Source organism: Nyctereutes procyonoides, unplaced genomic scaffold (assembly GCF_905146905.1).
Source record: "Nyctereutes procyonoides isolate TBG_1078 unplaced genomic scaffold, NYPRO_anot_genome, whole genome shotgun sequence".
NCBI classification, from domain to species: domain Eukaryota; kingdom Metazoa; phylum Chordata; class Mammalia; order Carnivora; family Canidae; genus Nyctereutes; species Nyctereutes procyonoides.
The window spans coordinates 36,261,079-36,282,351 of NW_026575125.1; the positions used below are offsets into that span (position 1 = coordinate 36,261,079).

General features: G+C 37.6%; 2 protein-coding genes across 9 annotated transcripts in view; one reads left to right on the top strand and one right to left on the bottom strand.

The window, feature by feature from the left end:
• Nucleotides 1-21,273, bottom strand: part of CASK (calcium/calmodulin dependent serine protein kinase) — a 348,892-nt gene that overhangs the window by 160,790 nt on the left and 166,829 nt on the right. For all 8 annotated transcript variants that reach the window (XM_055337533.1, XM_055337531.1, XM_055337539.1 and 5 more), the window contains exons 4-5: nt 20,882-20,959; nt 16,205-16,277 (exon numbers count right to left, since the gene is read on the bottom strand). In XM_055337533.1, the coding sequence (XP_055193508.1) occupies nt 16,205-16,277; nt 20,882-20,959 (151 nt within the window). The remainder of the gene's footprint in view (nt 1-16,204; nt 16,278-20,881; nt 20,960-21,273) is intronic.
• Nucleotides 3,474-7,958, top strand: GPR82 (G protein-coupled receptor 82). Its single transcript, XM_055337541.1, has 3 exons — nt 3,474-3,616; nt 5,646-5,708; nt 5,841-7,958. Exon 3 carries the CDS (start codon nt 5,875-5,877, stop codon nt 6,883-6,885), a length of 1,011 nt encoding a protein of 336 aa, XP_055193516.1. The 5' UTR covers nt 3,474-3,616; nt 5,646-5,708; nt 5,841-5,874; the 3' UTR covers nt 6,886-7,958.

A 21,273-nucleotide genomic window follows, 5' to 3' on the forward strand; every position in this document is an offset into this window, starting at 1 on the left:
TAATTAGAAGTGTTGGACAAGAGCATCTGCACTTGACTAACAGAAGCAGGACTCTGAAGAGGGCCTGGATGGGAAAGATGAATGAGAAACCAAAGAGAACTACTGATGTCCTGAGTGAGAAAAGCCCAAGGGGCCACTTTTACAGAGGACTTGTAATCCTTGAAATTTCCACCTGACAAGTTATATTTTGGTGAATTCTGTATGTTCTGACATTTATACTTTTCTACCAATTGTAGTATTTGTTAGAAAAATATAAATTAGGGACGCCTGGGTGGCTCAGTGGTTGAGCGTCTGTCTTCGGCTCGGCCTGATCCTGGAGTCCCGGGATCGAGTTCCACATCAGGCTCCCTGCATGGAGCCTGCTTCCCCCTCTGCCTGTGTCTCTGTCTCTCTCTGTCTCTGTGTCTCTCATGAATAAATAGAATCTTAAAAAAAATAAAAATATAAATTAGAAAATTCCTTATATTTCAGTTAAGAAATTCAAAAATTGCCTCAATCAAGAATAATTTATACTGCTATTGATGGGAACTTAGCCTGAAGTCCAAAGTTTTCAAAGATTAGAAGATCAGATTTGATTCTTTCCATAGTCAATTCTGCTACCTTAGAGCTCAAGACAGGAAATCCTGTTTGAACAAAGTTAAAAGTATTTAAAATTTGACCCCAGTTTTCCTGCTGTACCACCAGGTACAATTAACTGATCCCTAAGAAAGACCAATAATTTCTGCTTTCAAAGGCAGAGTATGAGATTGAAAAAAAAATACATGTGCTTTCAAGTTAATTTACTAGTTGTGTCACCTTGGGCATGCTATTTAACCTCTTTGAAACTCAATTTCCTTACGTGTAAAATGGGACCTCTACCACCCACTTTAGGGTTCTTATATGTAAAATGTTCTGCTCAGTCCCTACTGAGCACAGAATTATAGCTTAGCATGTGTTCTCTTTCCTTCTAGTTATGTTGGCCTTCCAGAACCATTATGATTCAATATTTTCTCCTTTATTTTGTAGAGCATCTGAAGTCTGCGACATATCACACATTACATTATTAATCTGAATTCTTGGCTTGCTTGTGGAATTGCTCTTGAATTTCTAGAGACCCTGTATTAATTAGCTTGTGGCTGATATACTTCACTTATGTGACTTCCACGCACTACAAGAAACATAGTAGGAACTCTAATAAATATTCTTTTAGTGAACTGTACTGTTTAATATAGAGCACTGAAAATCAAGAGAGAGGAAGATATGACAAAATGTACACCCATCCAGGCACTCTTGCTCAATAAATGACCAGTTGCCTGACAATCACTTTAAGAAGTACTTTTCACTCTTCCTTGGTCCCATGGTTGACTGACATCCTATGGTAGCCAGTTTCCAAGATGAGTCCCAATGCTCATCACCCCTGCTATTTATTTACCCTCTTCATAAGGAATCACTGCTGCCTCTGTGTGACTAAGATAATACTGCAGAAGTGACAATGTTGACTTCAGAGGCTAGATTAAAAAAAAAGATATTGCAGCTATGGTCTTGTTTTTTTTTTTAAGATTTTATTTATTTATTTATTCATGAGAGACATAGAAAGAGAGGCAGAGACATAGGCAGAGGGAGGAGAAGCAGGCTCCATGCAAGGAGCCCGATGCAGGACTTGATCCCAGGAATCCGGGATCATGCCCTGAGCCAAAGGCAGCTGCTCAACCCCTGAGCCACCCAGGCATCCCATGGTCTTGTTTTCTTGAATCATTTGCTGTGTGTGTGTGTGTGTGCGCATAAGCCACTAACCACGTTGTGAGGACAGATGACTGCATGATCTTAGGCAACTTAGATGATCTATCTGCAGTTGTTTTCCTCACCTTTAAACTGAATATATTTCGTACTTCTTATTTCACAGGGTATTGTGATGATTAAAGACGACACGCAAAAACACCTAGCAGGATGCCTGGCACATAAGCTTTGGTTAAATGTGGCTACTACTGGTGGTGGTGGTAGCGGGAGAAGCTGTAGGAATTGACTGGATGTGAGATATGAAGTAAAGCAAGGAATCAAGGATAATTCTTAGGTTTTGGGCTTGAATGAAGAAGTGATGGTATTACTTCCTGAGTCTGGGGACAATGGAGGAAAGGTAGTGGAGAACAAAGGCATTCTCTCTCCCTTTTTTTGGACTAAAGGTGCTTAAGCCTCAAAGTGATAATGCTAAAATTATCTCTGAATCACTTATAAACAGCATCTCATTTCCGTTCTCTCTAAATTAATTCAAACTGTTTTTTTTTGGTTGTTGTTGTTGTTCTAAGTAATTCCTTCCTGGGACATGAAAAATTGTTGAAGTAAAAAGAGATAGGAATTCCAGAATGGCCAAATTACTCTGCAGTCAATGGTTGTATAACCCTGGGTGAGTCACTGTTCTCAATGAAATGATGGCAAGCACTACAAAGATGAACAGCAGCAGACCAAAATCCACTCAGGTAATTCTCACTTTTGTTTTAGAGCAATTAGCAAACATCAGGGAGGATATGTGCAATCAACATGAAATAAGATACACACTGGGGGTTATGAGAAATGGCAAGGTACTTCGATTGAGTTTAAGTGAAGATTTACTGATAACTGAAATGCTCATGTTTGATAAAATTAGATTTCTGTTCCCATTCTCAGACTCCCTCCTGGTAGTTGGTGGTTTCACTATACAAGGAAGGGTAATATGTGACGCAAGTCTGGCATCTCAGCTGTACACTGAGCTTTCATTTTGTTACTAGGTCATAGACTCATTAAACAATCCTATCTCTAAAACTGGATTGTTTATATCATAACATAAATTTGAGGAACATTTGGCCTTCGGATTCCAGCATTTTCTGGGATTCCCCAAATCCATTATGAAATGCTCCAAACAATGTACACTACTCTGAACCTGAATGAGGGGCTCACAGGGCAGTTGCAAGTAGAATGGGTTCATTCACTTGGTAACCAAGTTGGGACCCAAAGCCTTGGGTGCAGTCTCTGTACTGCTCTGGGTCTTACTTCTTCATTCTTAAAACGAAGGGCTTGTACCCATAGATGATCATGAGGTTCTATTCCAGCTTTAGGATATTTGACTCTACTAAGCTGCTACTGGTAAGAAAACTTTGGGCTTTGTTTCCCTTTATTCTTGATAAAGACAAATTGCAAATACACCATCCACAAGTGATTTTACAGACCGGTTTATATCAGTATTTTCTTGGCAGGACTCTGAAGTGGTTCCCTCTACCACTGTGAGGTATAAGACTAGCTATGGGGACTACACCTTCAAACTTAACTTCAGCCCAGCATGCTGATATTAAGCTCCTTGAGGTAGAGCTGGTTCATGTTAATAATCATAAGGAAGTACAATATATATATTGTCCACTAACTTCCGCCCACCACAGAAATAGAGAAATGAGGTTTTCTGAGAGGTAGTTGCTACATTTACCATAAGTATTCAATTTCTTCAATAGTCTGTTTAATTTCCTCCCCCCCCTATAGTTGGTGTCATGCAAGAATCTAGTCACACTGACTAGAATCGAAGGATACTGGGTGACCAGAGAATCTGAAGTCTGAAATTTATCAGTCCTGCCCTGAGCAACAGAGCCTTGATTGGTGTAAACTACTTGAGCAGGTAAGAGTGATCACTTACTTTTAGCTTAAAAGTTAATTCTTTAAAAACTCTAACAGGACTAAAATATTTAAATTTTGAAAACTGATCATCAGAGTCTTTTCCCCTCCTTTCTGTTTGGAAGTATTTGCTAGTGTGAAATAGCAAAGTGAGACGACAGTAATAGGAGATAGCAGATGCTGTGTGAGGTGGGCTAGTTTGAAATGAGGAGAATATGATTTGTAAATATAGAAGCACTATTAACTTTTCACATTTTAATATATAGTGCATTATTTACACAAGGCAGGGGTGCTATTTTTCTTTAATATCACCATAAAAGAAAGCTCCATTTCTTTTTTTTTTTTGGAAGCTCCATTTCTTATATAAAAATTTACTCAGAACAAATAAATTTTTCTTAGGAAATTAACTGGCTTATTTCACTATCTGACTGGTTTTTAAATCACTCAAGTTTCAGATTAGGCTTTATATATTTACAACTGATAGTATACTAACTGCAACCAGATTCCAATTTGCTAGGCTGCACTGGATTCAGATACAAACTTGCTCTGAAGCATGTGGATGGTTTTCTAAATAAAAACTGCAAAGAAATAAAATGATAGACACTGGTAGACATCAATTAACAATCTCCATATTTGAGTGTAGAGACACTGTACAGCCCTCTAGTTTTCAAGTCCTTGTGTGGGGATTGCTTGGTTTAAAAAATTATTAAAAAGTTCTAACAGTGTATTTGGAAAAAACCCTATTTCTGTAATCTAAGATGCAAGACTTAAAACGGTGACTATGAAGAGGGGTAGAGTGGTGAAAGAGCTCTGAGGGGCTGGGGGCATACAAGAAGGCAGTATATGGCATCTCAGAAGGCAGATGCGTGGAAACACTTTTTTGTTTATCAAAAGACAGAACGTGATTAAAAAAAGATTTAGAGAATCCCCACTCTAGATTTTTATAAAAGAGAATGTGGTTATCTAGAAAGCTATGGTGATAAACACAGAGAAATGTGGCACATTCTGAACAGAGCTCATGATTCTTACTTGACCAGAATCCAAAAACTTGTTATTCCTACCTGAAAGAAATAAGCAATGAACAAAATAATGAAAAAGAGTATGTGACTCTTTAAACACTTCATCTGTACCATTTGATGCAAGAAAGATTTTTTGTTTTTTTTTTAAAAAGAAAGACATTTAAATTAAAAGGACATTTAATTTAAAAATAAGACATAGGGGTGGCTTGGTTGACTCAGTTGGAAGAGTATGTGACACTTGATCTCGGGGTCCTAAGTTCAAGAGCTCTGTGTTGGATGTAGAGATTACTACAACAAATAAAAATAAGACATAAAAAAGCAAAACCATGCCTGCATTTCTGCTATGACTAAAATATCTTTTAAAAAATATTCTCTGGAACTCTAATAAAAAAAATCATATTCTCTGAAAAACCCAGGTACTAAATTATACACAAAGACACATGAGGGCACTCTAACCACCAAGCACAGTAACTACGGTTTTGAGATGGAATTTTGAAGTAAACTTAAAAAAAATTGCAGTATGGTAGTTTAGCATTAAATATATGAAATAATAAATTACTGATGTCTTTTGGTAAAGACCTTGGGATTTTGGTGTCTATCCTTGGTTACTATACTTGCCTTTTGTTCGATTCAGGATCTTATCTGAGTATTTGTTTGTGTAGAGTTAAGTTTACTTCTAAAAAATGAAATGAGATGATTCTAATAGTATTAGATTATAGAGAGGTGCTTTGACTTTATCACAAAAAGACACCATTTTGAAAAGTATTTATGTACAGTTTGTGTACAATTAAGGTGATAATTAAAAATCAGTTTTCAAAAAAAATAAAATAAAATAAAAATCAGTTTTCTATTAAGGTGGTCACAAAATACTTGGGCAACACTTTCCTTTGGTCAGTATGTATTGCTTGCATGTGCCTTAAAATATTTTAATTACCCTTCTAGGAAAAAACCAATCAAAGAATGATAAATCTCAGGCATTTACTAACTATTTGTATCAAATTTTGTTTTTTTTAGAGAAAAGTTCTATCTACAATCAACTCTTGCTTTTACTTCCACTGGACAACCGTGATAGAAAAGGTAAGAAAGTATCTATACTCTCCCTTACCATCCAATACATTTACATTTTATTTCATCCAATGCTTTTCAGAAACTATTCAGTTTAAATACCATCTATAATTTTAATATTAAGCATCTGCAATTCTATTCTAGCTCCTGAGACAAAATTCAAGAAAATCTGATATAAATGAGTAACAACTCAACGTGTATTCGACCATCCAGAATCTCTTCCATGGCTTTACCAATCATTTATACCTTCCTTTGCATCGTTGGTCTCTTTGGAAATTCTCTCTCTCAGTGGGTATTTATAACAAAAATAGCCAAGAAAACATCAACACACATCTACCTAGCACATCTTGTGACTGCAAACTTACTTGTGTGCAGTGCCATGCCTTTCATGGGTATCTATTTCCTCAAAGGTTTTCAATGGGAATATCGATCTGCACAATGCACGGTGGTCAATTTTTTGGGAACTCTATCCATGCATGCAAGTATGTTTGTCAGCCTCTTAATTTTGAGTTGGATTGCCATAAGCCGCTATGCTACCTTAATGAAAAAGGATTCAGTACAAGAGACCACATCGTGCTATGAGAAAGTATTTTATGGTCATTTACTGAAAAAATTTCGCCAGCCCAATTTTGCTAGAAAACTGTGTGTTTATATATGGGGGGTTGTACTAGGCATAATTATTCCAGTTATCATATACTACTCAGTTGTAGAGGCTACAGATGGAGATGAGAATGTGTGCTATAACCGGCAGACAGAACTAGGTGCCGTGATCTCACAGACCGCAGGCCTCATTGGAACCACACTTATCGGATTTTCATTTTTAGTCGTACTAACATCATACTACTCTTTTGTCAGCCATCTGAGAAAAATAAGGACCTGTACATCCATTATGGAAAAAGATCTGACTTACAGTTCTGTGAAAAGGCATCTTCTGGTCATCCAGGTTCTACTAGTAGTTTGCTTCCTTCCATATAGCATTTTTAAACCCATTTTTTATGTTCTACACCAAAGAGAGAACTGTCAGCAACTGAATTATTTAATAGAAATAAAAAACATCCTCACCTGTCTTGCATCAGCCAGAAGTAGCACAGATCCCATTATATTTCTGTTTTTAGATAAAACGTTCAAAAAGACACTATATAATCTCTTTACAAAATCTGATTCCCCACATATACAACCCTATGGATGACTTCTGAGTAGAAGACACCACCAAAATAGAAAAGTGTTTATAGGGCTATTAGGGATACAGAACTATGTGATTAACAGGTCACAGCTTGCTTGATAGCAGGCACTAAGAAAATTTCTTTGGTTTTATAAATAATCATAAAATTTACTTCACAGCTCTACTAATACTGCAAGTTGGGTTGGCAGAGACTCTCAGAGGCAAAAGTCAAGCATATAAAAGGATCTCACTGCATATGAAAGCAACAGACTATTTTCTCTTTAAACTCAACTGTGTATGCTTTTATTTAGAACACAACATGTCATGACTGTAGGATAAAGCAGCAAATGGCTTAGGACTTTTCTACTTTCTAGTAGTTGCAATATAAGGGCCTATCTATGGCTAGTGTTTTATTGGTAACTTTAAAAATGAGTAAAAGAAAAAAAGTGAATCAGAAATTATCTCGCTTAAGTCTTATCTAGATGTGTGACTAACAGAATGTAAAAATCCAAGGTTTTATAAACGTATTATCTTGTATCATCTGTTCATGTTATTGTGAGAAGCAATATTCATTCATTCCAGTATTTATTAAACCAATGTTTTTATAAATATACTTAAATATTCAGGTTAGGCTTGGTCAAAATAAAGAGCGAATGTCATCATATGCCTATCTTCATCACATCTTGTAAATTTCCCTCTATATTCAATATAAGTAACGTGATTAACGACAAATGGTACCTAGCATATAGATATGTTCAATTACTTTTTCTGAAAATAGATGAAGGAATAATAAGGGCAGCATAATAGTATTGTTGTTGAAAGACTGGTCTCTGGAGTTAGATTCCCTGGGTTCAATCCTAGCCGAATCTCTTATTCAGCCAGACAATCCTAAATTACTTACCTTCTTAAAGTGTTAATGTCGTCATTTGTAGAATGAAAAAATACTATGTAATTCATAGGTACTATTATTAAATCAGATGATGTTACTATTCTGAGTAGCTGTCATTCACTAAGCATGTGCTATGTGCCAGGCACTCTGCTTATATACTTTGCATGTATTTCAATCATCATGACCATAAAGGATGCCAATCTGCTGATGAAAAAACTGAAGTGCATAGATAAGTCACCTCATTTTTCTCCAATATCTAAATAAATACTTAAACCATAAGCATTTCTCAGTCATTTCTTTGTTTCACATAATCTTGTCAGGAAGATAAATGATGGGGGCTACACTCTGTGCTATGTACAATCTAATTAAAAAAATTTTTTAATATGTTTTTTCCCAAAAAGATCATAAGTACCTTTTGAGCTGTAGTCTGCTTTCAATTTCTACACCCACAGTACTTGCGTTCTCTACTCAGATAAGAAGCAAACAAACAGTTAAATGAAACTGAAGTTGAATAAACGTTAAGGGTAACCTGTTACTTCATTAGAGACTGCTTAAAGACTTATTTATTCTTCTCGTGGTAATTTCTTTGGTACTCAGAAAGAAGTTTAAAGTAAGTTCACATAGCACTTCCAAGCCTTTAGTCTCATACCATGTTTTGTTCCTGAATTAAAAATGTAGAAACAATACACTGTACAGATTCCCCAAGAGCCATTTGTTCAATGTCACTAGAGGTTTTTCCAGCACATCTGCATAAATTTCATTAAAAAAGAATAGAAAACAAACAGTAAATATTCCCTCTGCCCCTCTTTTTAAGTTCCATAGTTAACTGAGAGAAGAAAATGTTCAGAAAAAAAGTCTGAAAGAAAATGCATGCTGGCTGCAAATGTTTACAGTGTATATCTATTCTTTTATAGCAGCAATCTGATTTCTAGCAGATTAATTTGCAGATACAAAAGCAGACCTGGGAACTCTAGTTCCCTAAGTACAGGTTGTAAACAGAGGTGTCCAATCATTGTTTTCATTTTACATAAGCGATCCAGTATTAATCTCACCGCAGTTAGGAGTTTAAAATCATTATTAAAAATATCACTTTATTTTCCCACGGCTTTAATTAAAAGATAAAAAATATTATCAAAGTAGAGTTTTCTACATTTAAAAAAGGCAGGAAAAGAGGTATGCAATTTCTCTTTAAGTTAGCCATTCTGATAGAAAACTCCCATTTTAATTCTCTGTACTGAGCTTATTATCACCATGTTTATCTTCACATCATAGATACTTTCCTGAACAGGTTAATTGTGAATTATGTTGAATTTTTTTTGTGTGTTGTTGACAAACTGGCTGTTTAATGTTATGGTGAGTATTTTTTATGAAATACTACTTTCTAAATTACTCTAAAGTGTGGATTTCAGAAAAACTGTGCTCAAAATTTTTTTATTATTATAGTTGACATGTCGTGTTATATGTTATATTAGTTTCAGGTGCACAGCATAGTGATTCAAAAATTCTATACATTACTCAATGCTCATCATGGTAGGTGTAGCCACCATTTGTGACCATACAATGTTACTACAATATTACTGGCTATATTCCCTATCCTGTACTTTTTATCTCCATGACTCGTTTATCTTATAACTGGAAGTTTGTATCTCTTAACCCCCTTCACCTATTTTGCCCATTCCCTTGCTCCCTTGCGCTCTGGCAACCACTAATTTGAGAAAAACAATGTTTTTAATGGGTAAGTTAGAATTAAACACAATTTCAGAATCCCCAAGCTTTGGCTTATTTGCTAACGAGATTATATCTTAACTACAGAAAGCAGGCAGACAAATGTTTTCCCTTTAATTCTTTCCATATACACACTCTCATTAAGGTGGCTTTCAAGCTACTAATTGGGAAGACAATCATTAAGACCAGATAAGCCAACTTCCGGATAGACTACTCAACCTGGAACAGCTTCTACTTCCTAGGTGGAAGAGGAAGATGTCAAACTCCTTTATTTGGTAAGGGCTCGCCCAGCCTGTCCCTGGCCTTGCAGTCTGCAGGGTGGGGGCTGTTAGGAACAAATGTGGGAAGACAGCTGAATGGAAATCTAGCTTGGCAGACCGCAAAGGCAGCACAGAAGGACACTGGACTGGTAATTTGCTAAGCATATCAATCCTGCAGTCTAATGCTAGAGACCTTCCTCTGACTGCCCCCAAATTGAAATTGAATTGATATCAGTGGGAAGAGTTATGACAGCTAGAAAGGTTTTATTCCTGACAGGAAAAAAAAATGCTTTGGCCATATCATTCATGCTTGCCGCCCTAGCTCAGAAGGAGAGGAGCAGTGAAAGAATTCACATCTGATAAGGAAAAGAAACAGCCATTCTTTTTTTTAATCTTTTTTTTTAAGTAATCTCTACCCCCAACATGGGGTCTGAACTCATGACCCCAAATTCAAAAGAGTTGCACGCTCCACCAACTGAGCAGCCAGGCAACCCTCATTCTTTTCTTTCTAAATCAAGTAGTTGGTTTTTTTTGAAGGGTGGAGTGGGAAAATAGAAGCACAACAATTAGAAACACAAGACAAATTTAAGATCTTATAATTCATGAGAGATTTCTCTAGGTCTAATTGTTAAAACCCCACATTCAAGCCGAACACATACATTATGTTCAACAACCTTACGAAAGTAATTCTGAAGATGAATTGGAGCCCCTCTTATAATAAAGAATAAACCCATTTTCATCTTCATGAGAATTTCAATTTCTCTATACAACATGCGGGACTTCTTGGAAGTTGGGAGTAAGAGACGTGGAAGAAGTGTCAGCAACCAAGAGCAATAGGGGAAGAAATACTGTACGGAATCTGTACTGCCATGGCAACTGGTGTGATGTGACAAACACCTGTTTGTAAAAGTCTGGCCCTCCGCAGGTGAAAGGGGAACTGAGAACAGAAGGGGACCAAAGAGCAGCCAGGCGTATTCACCAGTTAGGAGGAAAATCATTTCAAGGAAGAACATACAGAAATGCTTGGGTGGAGGCTTCTGGCTGAGTGTCTATGACTGTCTGGCTATGGGGTTTTGCACAATTCTGAGAACTAAACACTGAGCCCCCAAACCTCCTGGGCACAGGTCCCACTCGGAATAGAAAGTGACTGTGTGCAGGTCCATTTGCATTTAGAGAAGTGGTGTCACTTCAACTTCGGCTGTTAAAATTGGATGTCAGGAGGTCAGAGCCACAGAAAGTTCTAAGAATGCTTTGCCTCTCCATGTCCAGGTGATGCCATGTAAAGCTGTCTCCAGGAGTTAGGGGGGACAAGAAAGACCCACTGACTCTTAATGCTTAACAGAGCCAATGAAGGCAGGCAAGGAGCCAGGGTTTGCATTTACCTTGGCAACTGTGCCAGTTCTTTTTAGAGTTCTTTTAATTTCGGGGGGAGAGGAAGAAAAGAGAAAGACATGAAACATAATGAAAGTTTTCACATCCTCTCACAAGAAAAAGAGGAATAAAAGGGAAGAGGACAGAAAAAAAAAAGAGCATACATGCCTTAATTAATGCCTGTGGGGAGGTAAAGCAGGAACAGTGTAGTATTATACAGTGGGTCTTAACCAGGGGTGATTTTTGTGCCCTAGGGGACATTCAGCACCATCTGGAGACATTTCTGATTGTCACAACTAAGGAGAAATGCTATTGGTATGGTAGTGCATAGAGGCAATAATACAAAGAACAGCCTCCCACAACAAAGTACCTGACCCAAAATGTCACTGGTGTGGGACATTTGGGAGTTGGGAGAAACCTGTACTATAATGATATGCTTCCCTGACTTTCAAAGGATTGCTTTTCACACAATTTTTGTTTCTCCAAAGCAAGTTCTCACTGCAGGTCATGAGGTACCACATACTCCAATCTAACTTAGATATGACCAAACATTTTAAGATTGAATTATAATGATTTCAAAAGAAATTATAATGATTCAAAAGAAATGATTCTCAAGTTAAGAAAAAAAATATTACTAATCAATAAAATGCCAGGACCTTTGGCATTAGGACCAAAACCTAATGCTTTGGGTTCAGTGCCAAGGATTATGAGAGAGAAGGAAAGGGAGAGAATATTCTTGGTGAGTTGAAACAGATGATTAAGTAATCTAAATTCTTCTAAAAGGAATTAAACATTGCAGTGCTCTCATATTTTCTTTAGTTAAGTGAAAGGGAAGAACACTTTGACAAAAACAAACTATAGAAACCAAAGCCTATACACAAATGAAATCTATACATAGGCCAGTCACTGAACATAGGATACCTGAATGTGAAGAAAAGCTAATAGGCTGTTTTATTAACAAACATATTAACAACACGTCAAATTGAAGTTTGACATTATTAGCTGTGTGAGATGTACCATTATTAAAGTTTTTAGAATGACCACTATGTTGGAAACCTCTTGTGACAAGGTCCTGAATAAAGTTACCTTGGGTTACCCGAGTTACTGACGTTGTATTAGCAAATCCTGTTGGTACAACTTTCAGAATATATCTGGAAACTTTGTCTTTACCCCTTCCATCATTACCACTCTAGCCCTGCCAGGCAGGACCATCTTCTGTTTGCCTGCTTCCACCTGTGAGCCCCTGGTTCACTGCATCACCAACAAAGCAATGTACTGCTGTTACCGTGGAAAGTCAGATCATAGGCTGCTCAAAATTCTCCAGGGAATCCTCATTTCACTCAGAATAGAAGTCAAAGCCCCTCCCTCTCTCCTCCTTTCCTCTCTAACCTCATCTACCTACCCACTCTTCTCATGGCTTATTTTACCCCAAGCCACACTGGCCTCCTTGATATTCTGCAAATAGGTCTGTTATGCTCCTGCTTTTAGTGCCTTTGCACTGGCTGTTCCTTGTACCCAGAATGCTCTTCCTCTGGATATCTGTCAGCTCACCTTCTCTCCTCCTGTGAGTTCTTGCTCAGATGTCAGCTTCTCAATATGGTCTGCTCTGACCACTCTGTTCAAAACTGCAACCCCTTCTCTAAGCAGTCCCTATCCCTTTGGCTGCTCTTTTTTTCTCCAGCAGTCCATTTCATCTCCTAACCTACCATATAGTTGACTTATTTATGCTCATTGGTTAGTGTTGGTGTCCCTGAACTAGAAAAGTCAGTTTGCTCCATGGGGGCAGTGATTCTGTCTGTTTTGTTCATTGATCTAGCTCTGGTTCCTAGATAGTGCCCAATACACAGGAAGCACTCGATGCATAGTTTTGGATGAGTGTCTTAAGAAAAATTTACTCAAATTCAAAATTGCTGAGTAGCTAAATGTGGGTATTCCATTTACTCATACAAAATGTATAGATTCAGGTACTGAAATATTTTATATATAATATAATATATAATATAAAGGATATCAACATTAATGTGTGCTCTGTATTGTGTCCACCTGCCAACTGAACGATGGTACCAGAAAGTTGGTTTCTTCTTACTTGAGGTTTGAGAATTACTTCTATCTTCTCTTCCTCAGCACATTCCTGGGTGTTTCCTCAAAATTATCTGGCATGTGCCTCAGGAATAATAAACAAATAAAATCTAATGCAAAACTAAATTTGAGCCTTTCTGTGAAATGCCCTCTTATCTTTATGTAACTACCCCATGATGCAAATGTGACCTCCATGAAACTTCTCTGGCTCTTTTAATGCTATTTCCCCACCCTTTACCTTGGACAATAATGGTTTTGCTTGTCCGTAAAGGTGGCCATAGACAAGTTCCTATCCTTGTGCACATATGTCACTCTTTCAAACAGAAGGCACAATCTATTTTTCCTCCTCCTGAATCCAGGCTAGTCTTGTAACCTATTGGCCAACATAATGCAGAGAACATGACACAGTTGTCAGCTTCAGGCCAAGGCTTCAAGAGGCCTGGCAACTTCCATTTTTGCTTATTTGGGGCTGTTAGACATTGTCCTGCTGAAGAGGGGGCCCCATGAAGATAGAGAGAGAGGGCAAGAGGAGGGAGGGAGGGAGGAGTACCTTGAATGAGAGACTACGAAGAGGGCCCAGCCAGCTCCCAGCTGTTGTGGTCACTTCAGCTGACATGCCACAAGAGTGAAGCCTGTGTGGGGACTAGCCATGCTACCTGAGCCCACAGTCTGTCAAATAGAATTGAACAGTCCCCCATCAAGCTCTGCCCCAAACTGCAGAACTGTGAGCAAATAAATGGCAGTTGTTGTCTGAAGTCACCAGGTTTAGTTGCGTGCTGATCTGCAGCCATCGGTAATAGATACACTGCCTCATCTCCCTACTGAGATCATCATAATACCTCTAGGTCTCCAAGCACGGCATTCTGCATGAAAGCAGGCACTTGAATATTTGTTGAATAAATCAACCAGAAGGTAAATGAGAAGCTGAAGCATGATATTCAAATATAACTACTTTGGGATTTTGTTTGGTTTTGGATTACCATATCAAATACCATGACTAATCAAAAGCTGACTGTATTATCAAAAGTATTACAGTACAGTATATTGTCAATCATTATTTATTATATGATGTTTATATCATTACTTTTCAAGAAGAGAACTCAAAATAAAATTGCCCCTTGAGCAAAAGTGTTTTTAACGCAGTGCTATTATATGAACTAGGAATCTATACATTTTAAGTTTTCAAAGTGTAATTTTTATCATATAATTTATAATATATACAAGGAGAGAGCTTTTACTCTTTATATATGCATTTTAATATATTAATTAAATGCAGAAGAGTAACACAGCCTGCTACTATCATTAACAATTTCCCTCCTAAAAAATGAGTGGGAAATATCAGAAAGGGAGACAGAACATGAGAGACTCCTAACTCTGGGAAATGAACAAGGGGTGGTAGAAAGGGAGGTGGGCGGGGGGTGGGGGTGACTGGGTGACGGGCACTGAGGGGGGCACTTGATGGCATGAGCACTGGGTGTTATTCTCTATGTTGGCAAATTGAACACCAATAAAAAATAAATAAAAAAAAATTTCCCTCCTTTTATTTTTTTTACACTTCTTGCTCTTTGTTTGCATAACTGAAAAACACTTTTCTACAAAAGTGCTATGTATCCAGTGGGCTGTTCAGTATTGAGTATTGATATTTTTTTAAATTTTTTTATTTTTTTTTAAATTTGTTTTATTTATTTATGATAGGCACACAGTGAGAGAGAGAGAGGCAGAGACACAGGCAGAGGGAGAAGCAGGCTCCATACACCGGGAGCCTGACGTGGGATTCGATCCCGGGTCTCTAGGATTGCGCCCTGGGCCAAAGGCAGGCGCTAAACCGCTGCGCCACCCAGGGATCCCTTGAGTATTGATATTAACTGATATTAACCATCTTGTTTTCCTATCACCACATTTGAAAACAGTAAGATATTTTATAACTCATGTGCATTTTCTACATTTCTCCCATGATTTTTTTCATTTGCTATGGTAAACATTCCACTAGACTGTTTTTGGAATTGCTTATGCTTTTACTTCAGTTTTAACCACAAGAATTATATTTTATTTTATTTTTTAAGTTTTATTTTTTATTCATGAAAGACACAGAATGAGAGAAAGAGAGGCAGAGGGAGAAGCAGACTCCCTGTGGGGGGCCTGATGCAGGACTCAATCCCAGGGCCCTGGGATCATGACCTGAGCCAAAGGCAGATGCTCAACCACTGAGCAACGCAGGTGCCCCTAAGCACGAGAATTTTAGTTAAAATTTCCCAAACGTCCTAGAAAATTTCAACTGTACTTAGTAATTTCTTTAACCATTAAAAGACATTGAAGAAGCCAGGCATTCGATAATATGTTTTGAAGGAAGGAGAGCCCCATGTCTGTGGATGCTGCATGTTAGAGAGAGACCAGTAACAAAATGCCAGAAAGAGAAAGTGGGTAGTAGGGCTGGAGAGACATCAGGGGGCTCTTGGCAATTCAAGGCCTTGGAAGGGGCTGGGTATCAGGTGGAAGGCCCATTGGTTTTCTTTCTTGTGAGTCTCCACATTCTGCCTGACACCACTGCAAACCAGGGATTGACAGTTCTCATGAACTTGATACTGGGAGCAAAAAAAATGGTGACTCTTTTGTACTGCAACACTACGAAGATAAAAGCATATGATGAATTTTTCTTATATGAACCAAGTAAACCAATTATCAACCAACCCCCCCCCCCGCCATTAACTTAGGATAGGATATTATCTGGTTCTTCCTATTTGTTGGTTTTTTTCATTTCTCTTACACAAATGGCAAAAGAAGAATAACAGAATTTCAGAATACATGTACATTTTAATAAGAATAAGGAAATTGAAATGATAAAATTGTTCCTGTTAAGAATGTGTATGACTCTTCAAATATAAAGCAGTTAAATAAATATTTATTTGGAAGTAAAATTAACCTTAAGATGCTCTCCATAAGATGAGTAATGAAATACTTCTGATCATTATCACTTATTAGTTTCTCTTCATAAACATTAAAGTTAGTGACAAAAATAACTTACCTTCACATCCCTGTGAATTATGTTATTATCATGACAGTAGCGTAGAGCTTCTAGTATCTGTCTCATGTAATGACTGTAGAAAAACAAAAGAAATCTAAAACTGTAATAATATTTTTTTTATTTTTAAAACTTAATATATAGCATCCCTAGTTTGTAACTCCCACCTTCATGTGCACTGCCCATGGACACTTTTCATTTGAGTAGACACGACTGGTGGAATGTGAGGCTTCATAATGAAAAAGCTGGCAGACTCATGAGTTTATAAGCTTCATGAAGAAATAATGTGTTCTGTATTTTCTAAGATAACCAAGTCAAAAGAATTTCACACAGTTTATAAGTAAAATAGCTATGCAAAGGAAAAATTCAAGCTGAAAATATGGGTGAGGTGGAGAAGCAAGTCTCAGACACTCGGTTAATTCTACTTAGTTACAATGGATTGCTATTAAGTGAACAGTGCTCAGAGGTACACCATGGATTCTGAATTAAGGGGTGAAAGCCTTTTATCTGCTGGCAGAGGCTGGCTCTCTGCCTTATTTCCATTTAGCTCTAAGGACAAATAAGAGGAAAGAACCGCTTTATGCGTAAAATTTCTTTTTTGCAACATAATCAAATTTTAGTTGGGGCATCTTTTAACAAAGCAGAGTTGTTCTGGGCCTAAATCCTAGGAAGTTGGACTCATCAGGAGGCCAGCAGGGGTCTGCAGAGGCTTTCCCTCCACCCCCAGGTGCAGGTGAAAACAGGAGGAGTCAGCATTTTAAAGAACAGTCATTAAAAAGTGCTAACAGGGTCAACTAGCAACAGTGTATGACCAGAGTAAAAGCTGTATTCAGTATTACCTCAGAGGTCACTTTGACTTCCCTCCATTAATTCTAAAGTTCTTCATTTAATCCTATTTCTTTCTGTCAAGTGTCTTCTTATCCTTTCTTCCTCTGTATTTTACTCCCTTCATGTCTTTCTCTTTTTTCCTATTATCCCCCCTCCTTTTTCATTTTCCCCTTTTCCTTCCCAATCAGCCATGACATGGAAATGCAATATACATATTACTTATTATATCATATTTATTGCTTTTATCTTTCCAGATCTTATATTCCTCACACTTTAAAGAAATAAAAACTAAATAATTTACAAGTACTTGTGAATGCCGTTGTGTGTATCTTTGTGGAATGCCATTGTGTGTATCTTTGTGACTCAAAAAAAATTTTTTCCCCCTCTCTTGCTATACAACTAAAAGGCATTTCTGCCAAGTTCCCTTTTGGGTATGCTACTATCAAATTCACATGAACATCCCTCTCATTGGCATATGCATTATTTCATGTGCTACAATTGATCAGAAGGTTCCATTTTTAAAATGAAAAGTAGGAAAAAAAAACCCCAATAACCCTAGACTGTGTTCCTATACTTATCACTGTCTCTTCACAACTGGGCTGTAAAGCACAAAACTTGGCTCATGCGGTTCTTAGTTGTCATGTCAATTTTTCTTACTTTGCAAATGCACACAAAAAGGGTTGTGGTCATATGCTCTTTGCCTGAGCCTGTGCAGCCTATAATTTTCTGTTTAAGTTAGGGATACTTAACTTGGTCCTTTTCTGGCTCAAATCAGGCTTTGAAGGCTACGTGATCCCTGAAATGGTAGAGACAAATGTAAAAGTGCTTTGTAAACTCTAAACCACGCTACAAAGGGTAAGTCATTATTACAATACTATTATTATTGTTTAGTCAAAGGTTTAGGAACAGCCTATTTGTGCATCTAGATATGAATATTAGAATAGTGGGTAAGTTTTTTTTTTTTAAAGATTTTTATGGGACTCAATCCCAGGGCTGGGATTACACCCTGAGCCTAAGACAAATGCTCAAACACTGAGCCACCCAGGTGTCCCAGTGGGTAAATTTAAATTAGGTAATGTGGACATAGCTTACACCTACAGTATAGACTACTTTGGATACATAGTACTAAGACAGCCACTTATATATCTTTAGCCCGAGGAAAATTCCTATCTCAAAGCCTCATTAAGAAAAAAAAACCCTCAGTGAATGAGCATTTTAACCTAATTATCAGAGTACTCAATTATTTGACCCAAATATACATACATATCAGAATCTCTGGAGTGTGTTGGGGGAGGATACACTTTTTTTCTTCCCAGATATTACAGATTTAAAGTGATCTTTCTCCACTCTCCCAGTCATGACTCTGGCAGGCTGTGCACGTGAACAGTGTGCAAGCAGAATAAAAAGAGAAGCAAAATCTACCCACACAGCCTAGAATTGCTGACTAAATTTTAATTAGAAAGCTTCATTTTCATGACTCATCACAGTAGCCTATACTTTCAGAGAAACTTCACAATACATAAGTTTGCCTGTAAGGATCGGGAATGAGGACAATTTAGGGGAAGGAAAGAACTGGCCTGCAAACCACTGACTTCTGATGGAAGGCTCCATTTCCATGGTGGTGGAGGAAAAGAGGGGAGGAGACTCTAGGTAAAGAGATTAACTAATGCTTCTGCTAAGCAGAAGAGACCTTATCCCTGAAATGCTCTTAAAAGAATGTGCCTGGCTAAGGATTACCTATGGTAAATGGAACCTGGGATCTTTGAGGTATGGCTGACTTCCTGGAGAAGGTCACGCTGAGGCTTGGTACAATGGAGATGTCTCATAATTGCAATGCTCCCTTCTGTGTGTGGGATACCACAAACCTCATGTAGAGACCTCATCTACTCTGGGCCAGAGGTGCATTTCTGAGGTGGGAAGCTGCCCTTGAAAATCCAGACCTCTCTGTTTCAGCTGAGCCTTTTGATTGTATCGTAATTATTTAGTAAAGCTTGGTACTAGGTAAGAACATCACTCTGGTTTGTTAAGAGTTTGATTTGATAATCTGACTATGTTAGCATATTCCACAACTCATCATTCTTGAAAGAACAGAGGTAATCACTAATTGGGTTGTAAGGATTATATGCAGTTTTATTTTATGCCATGCTTTGCTGCTTCTTTTGAAGCTCAGCCAGTTGGAGAAAAACATTATCAATTTGATTACTTGGTGCCTTGGAGTCTTCTTGCAGTTGGTCTCACTAGAATACTGATACAAGCTAAATTTCCCAACAATGAATCACACAATCAGAGAAGAGGAGGGAAGGTCTGAAGTCATCTGGTTGAATGCTCTACAACCAAAGGAAGGCTCTACATACCCTTGTTGTATGGTTACGGATCCTCTGCAAAAGGGGACATGCCTAATACTACTTTGTGAGGATGCCCCTCCCTGCCTTTTGTAATTTTTAGGAAGGGTGTTTAATTGTGCCTAATTTCTCTTCTTTGCAGTGTCATCTACTAGTCCCAAGGCTACTCTTTACTGTACCATTCTGGAAAGTTCCTTTCATTTCACTGTATGGCATCACCTCTACATAGGACTATTTTCCTTATCCTGACACCTAGGCCAGTGGCACAGACAGGCTCAAAGTTGAGGAAAAGCCACATGGATGAGTGGGGAACACAGTAAAAGTGGTATTGGTTTAGTATTAACCCCGACAGCACACGTGCCAGGTACCCAAAGTGTTACTGTGGTTCAAATGGACAAAAGGCATCTTACTTCATCAAGCTTCACTGTTTTATAAAAATCAGAATTTTTAGTTTTCACTACTTGATGCTGCTGTTGAAAGAGATTAAGATGGGAAAGTACAAAAGGCAGGGTGCTTCAAATTCTTGATGCAGTAAGTATAAACAATGATGCACAAGGACCTGAGAGTTTCGTTTAGTTGGATAAAGTGATTTACTGCTGTATCATAAGAAGAATCAAGAATGCATGGTCTATTTTGATATTAAAGAATGCTTTTAAATTCTGAAGCAGAATACAGAATAAAAATTTTAAATTGTACGAAATTTTAATTTGATACAAACTCAAAACTAATAGAAAAATGGGATTAAGAAAGCCTGTTAGAGCTGTAGGTTTGAATCCTTCAACATATTATGGTTCGTGACTAAGGAGACCCCATGTATTAAAAAGACAACCCACCAAAGTGGATATTTATGATATGATTGAATGCCACCAAGGCAGAAAATTATACTGCTCTAAATCTATGAGCAAATGGCCCGGTGCATGGCCCCTGTGATTGTTCAACTTTACTCCTTATTTTGAGCTATTAGTTCTTTACAACAATTTGACTTAGAACAACGGCCACCATTTGCTTGGCCTGAAGATCACACACTGGCCTGAAGCAAATATATTTAGCAGGAAAACTGTGCTTTTATTTTTATTCCTTCTACTGTTCTGGGCATTTCATCAGATTAACCAGTCACATAACAATCTGCTACCACTAAAAGGCAGAGTAAAGAACTAATAAGGCACATCTGCCCAAAACACACAAAAATCCAGATTTCCATCTTCTTAATTCTTGAGCTATGAAATATCTCCTGGAATTAAAGACATCAGAAATGGGAAACATAGCAGTACTATGTTGAGCTGTAAACCTGTATTAATAGATAAATTCATTGTTCAGTATTTTGCATTTCCAGTCATTACTTTGGTCCCACTAACGCACACTAAAACTGACATGCTCCTTGTAGGAAAGAGTGGCAGTATGCTCATCATCAGTTCAAAAAGCAGGTCACTTCATGTGATTTCTTTGTCATTTCCTTCTTTTATTTCTGCCTTGACCTCTGGGGAGTCAATACGAATGATGAATGACTTACCTGGCTACAGCTTCACTGTATACAAAACCAGCATCAGCTCGCTTTACGATTTCAAAACACAGATCTGCTCCATCCATACTGTGGAGAAATGTGAAAAAGAATGTAAGAAGAAATTGCAGGAAGAAAATACTGAAAATGAATACACTATAATAAAGTTATTAGTTGGCTTACAACTAATGATTCCAATAAGTTATTTAAATCTCCTTTCTTTTGATGAAAAATAGACAAATTAGAAAGGAGATTATAACCATCTTAACACTGAAAATCTACATGGAAAGAAATACAAAGAACAAGCAAATGGTAGCATCAAATAGCATAAGGTGTAGAAAACTGGCCATCAATTTCCTGTAAGTTGTCACAACAAAAAGTCTCAGAAAAGGGCAATGCTGGGG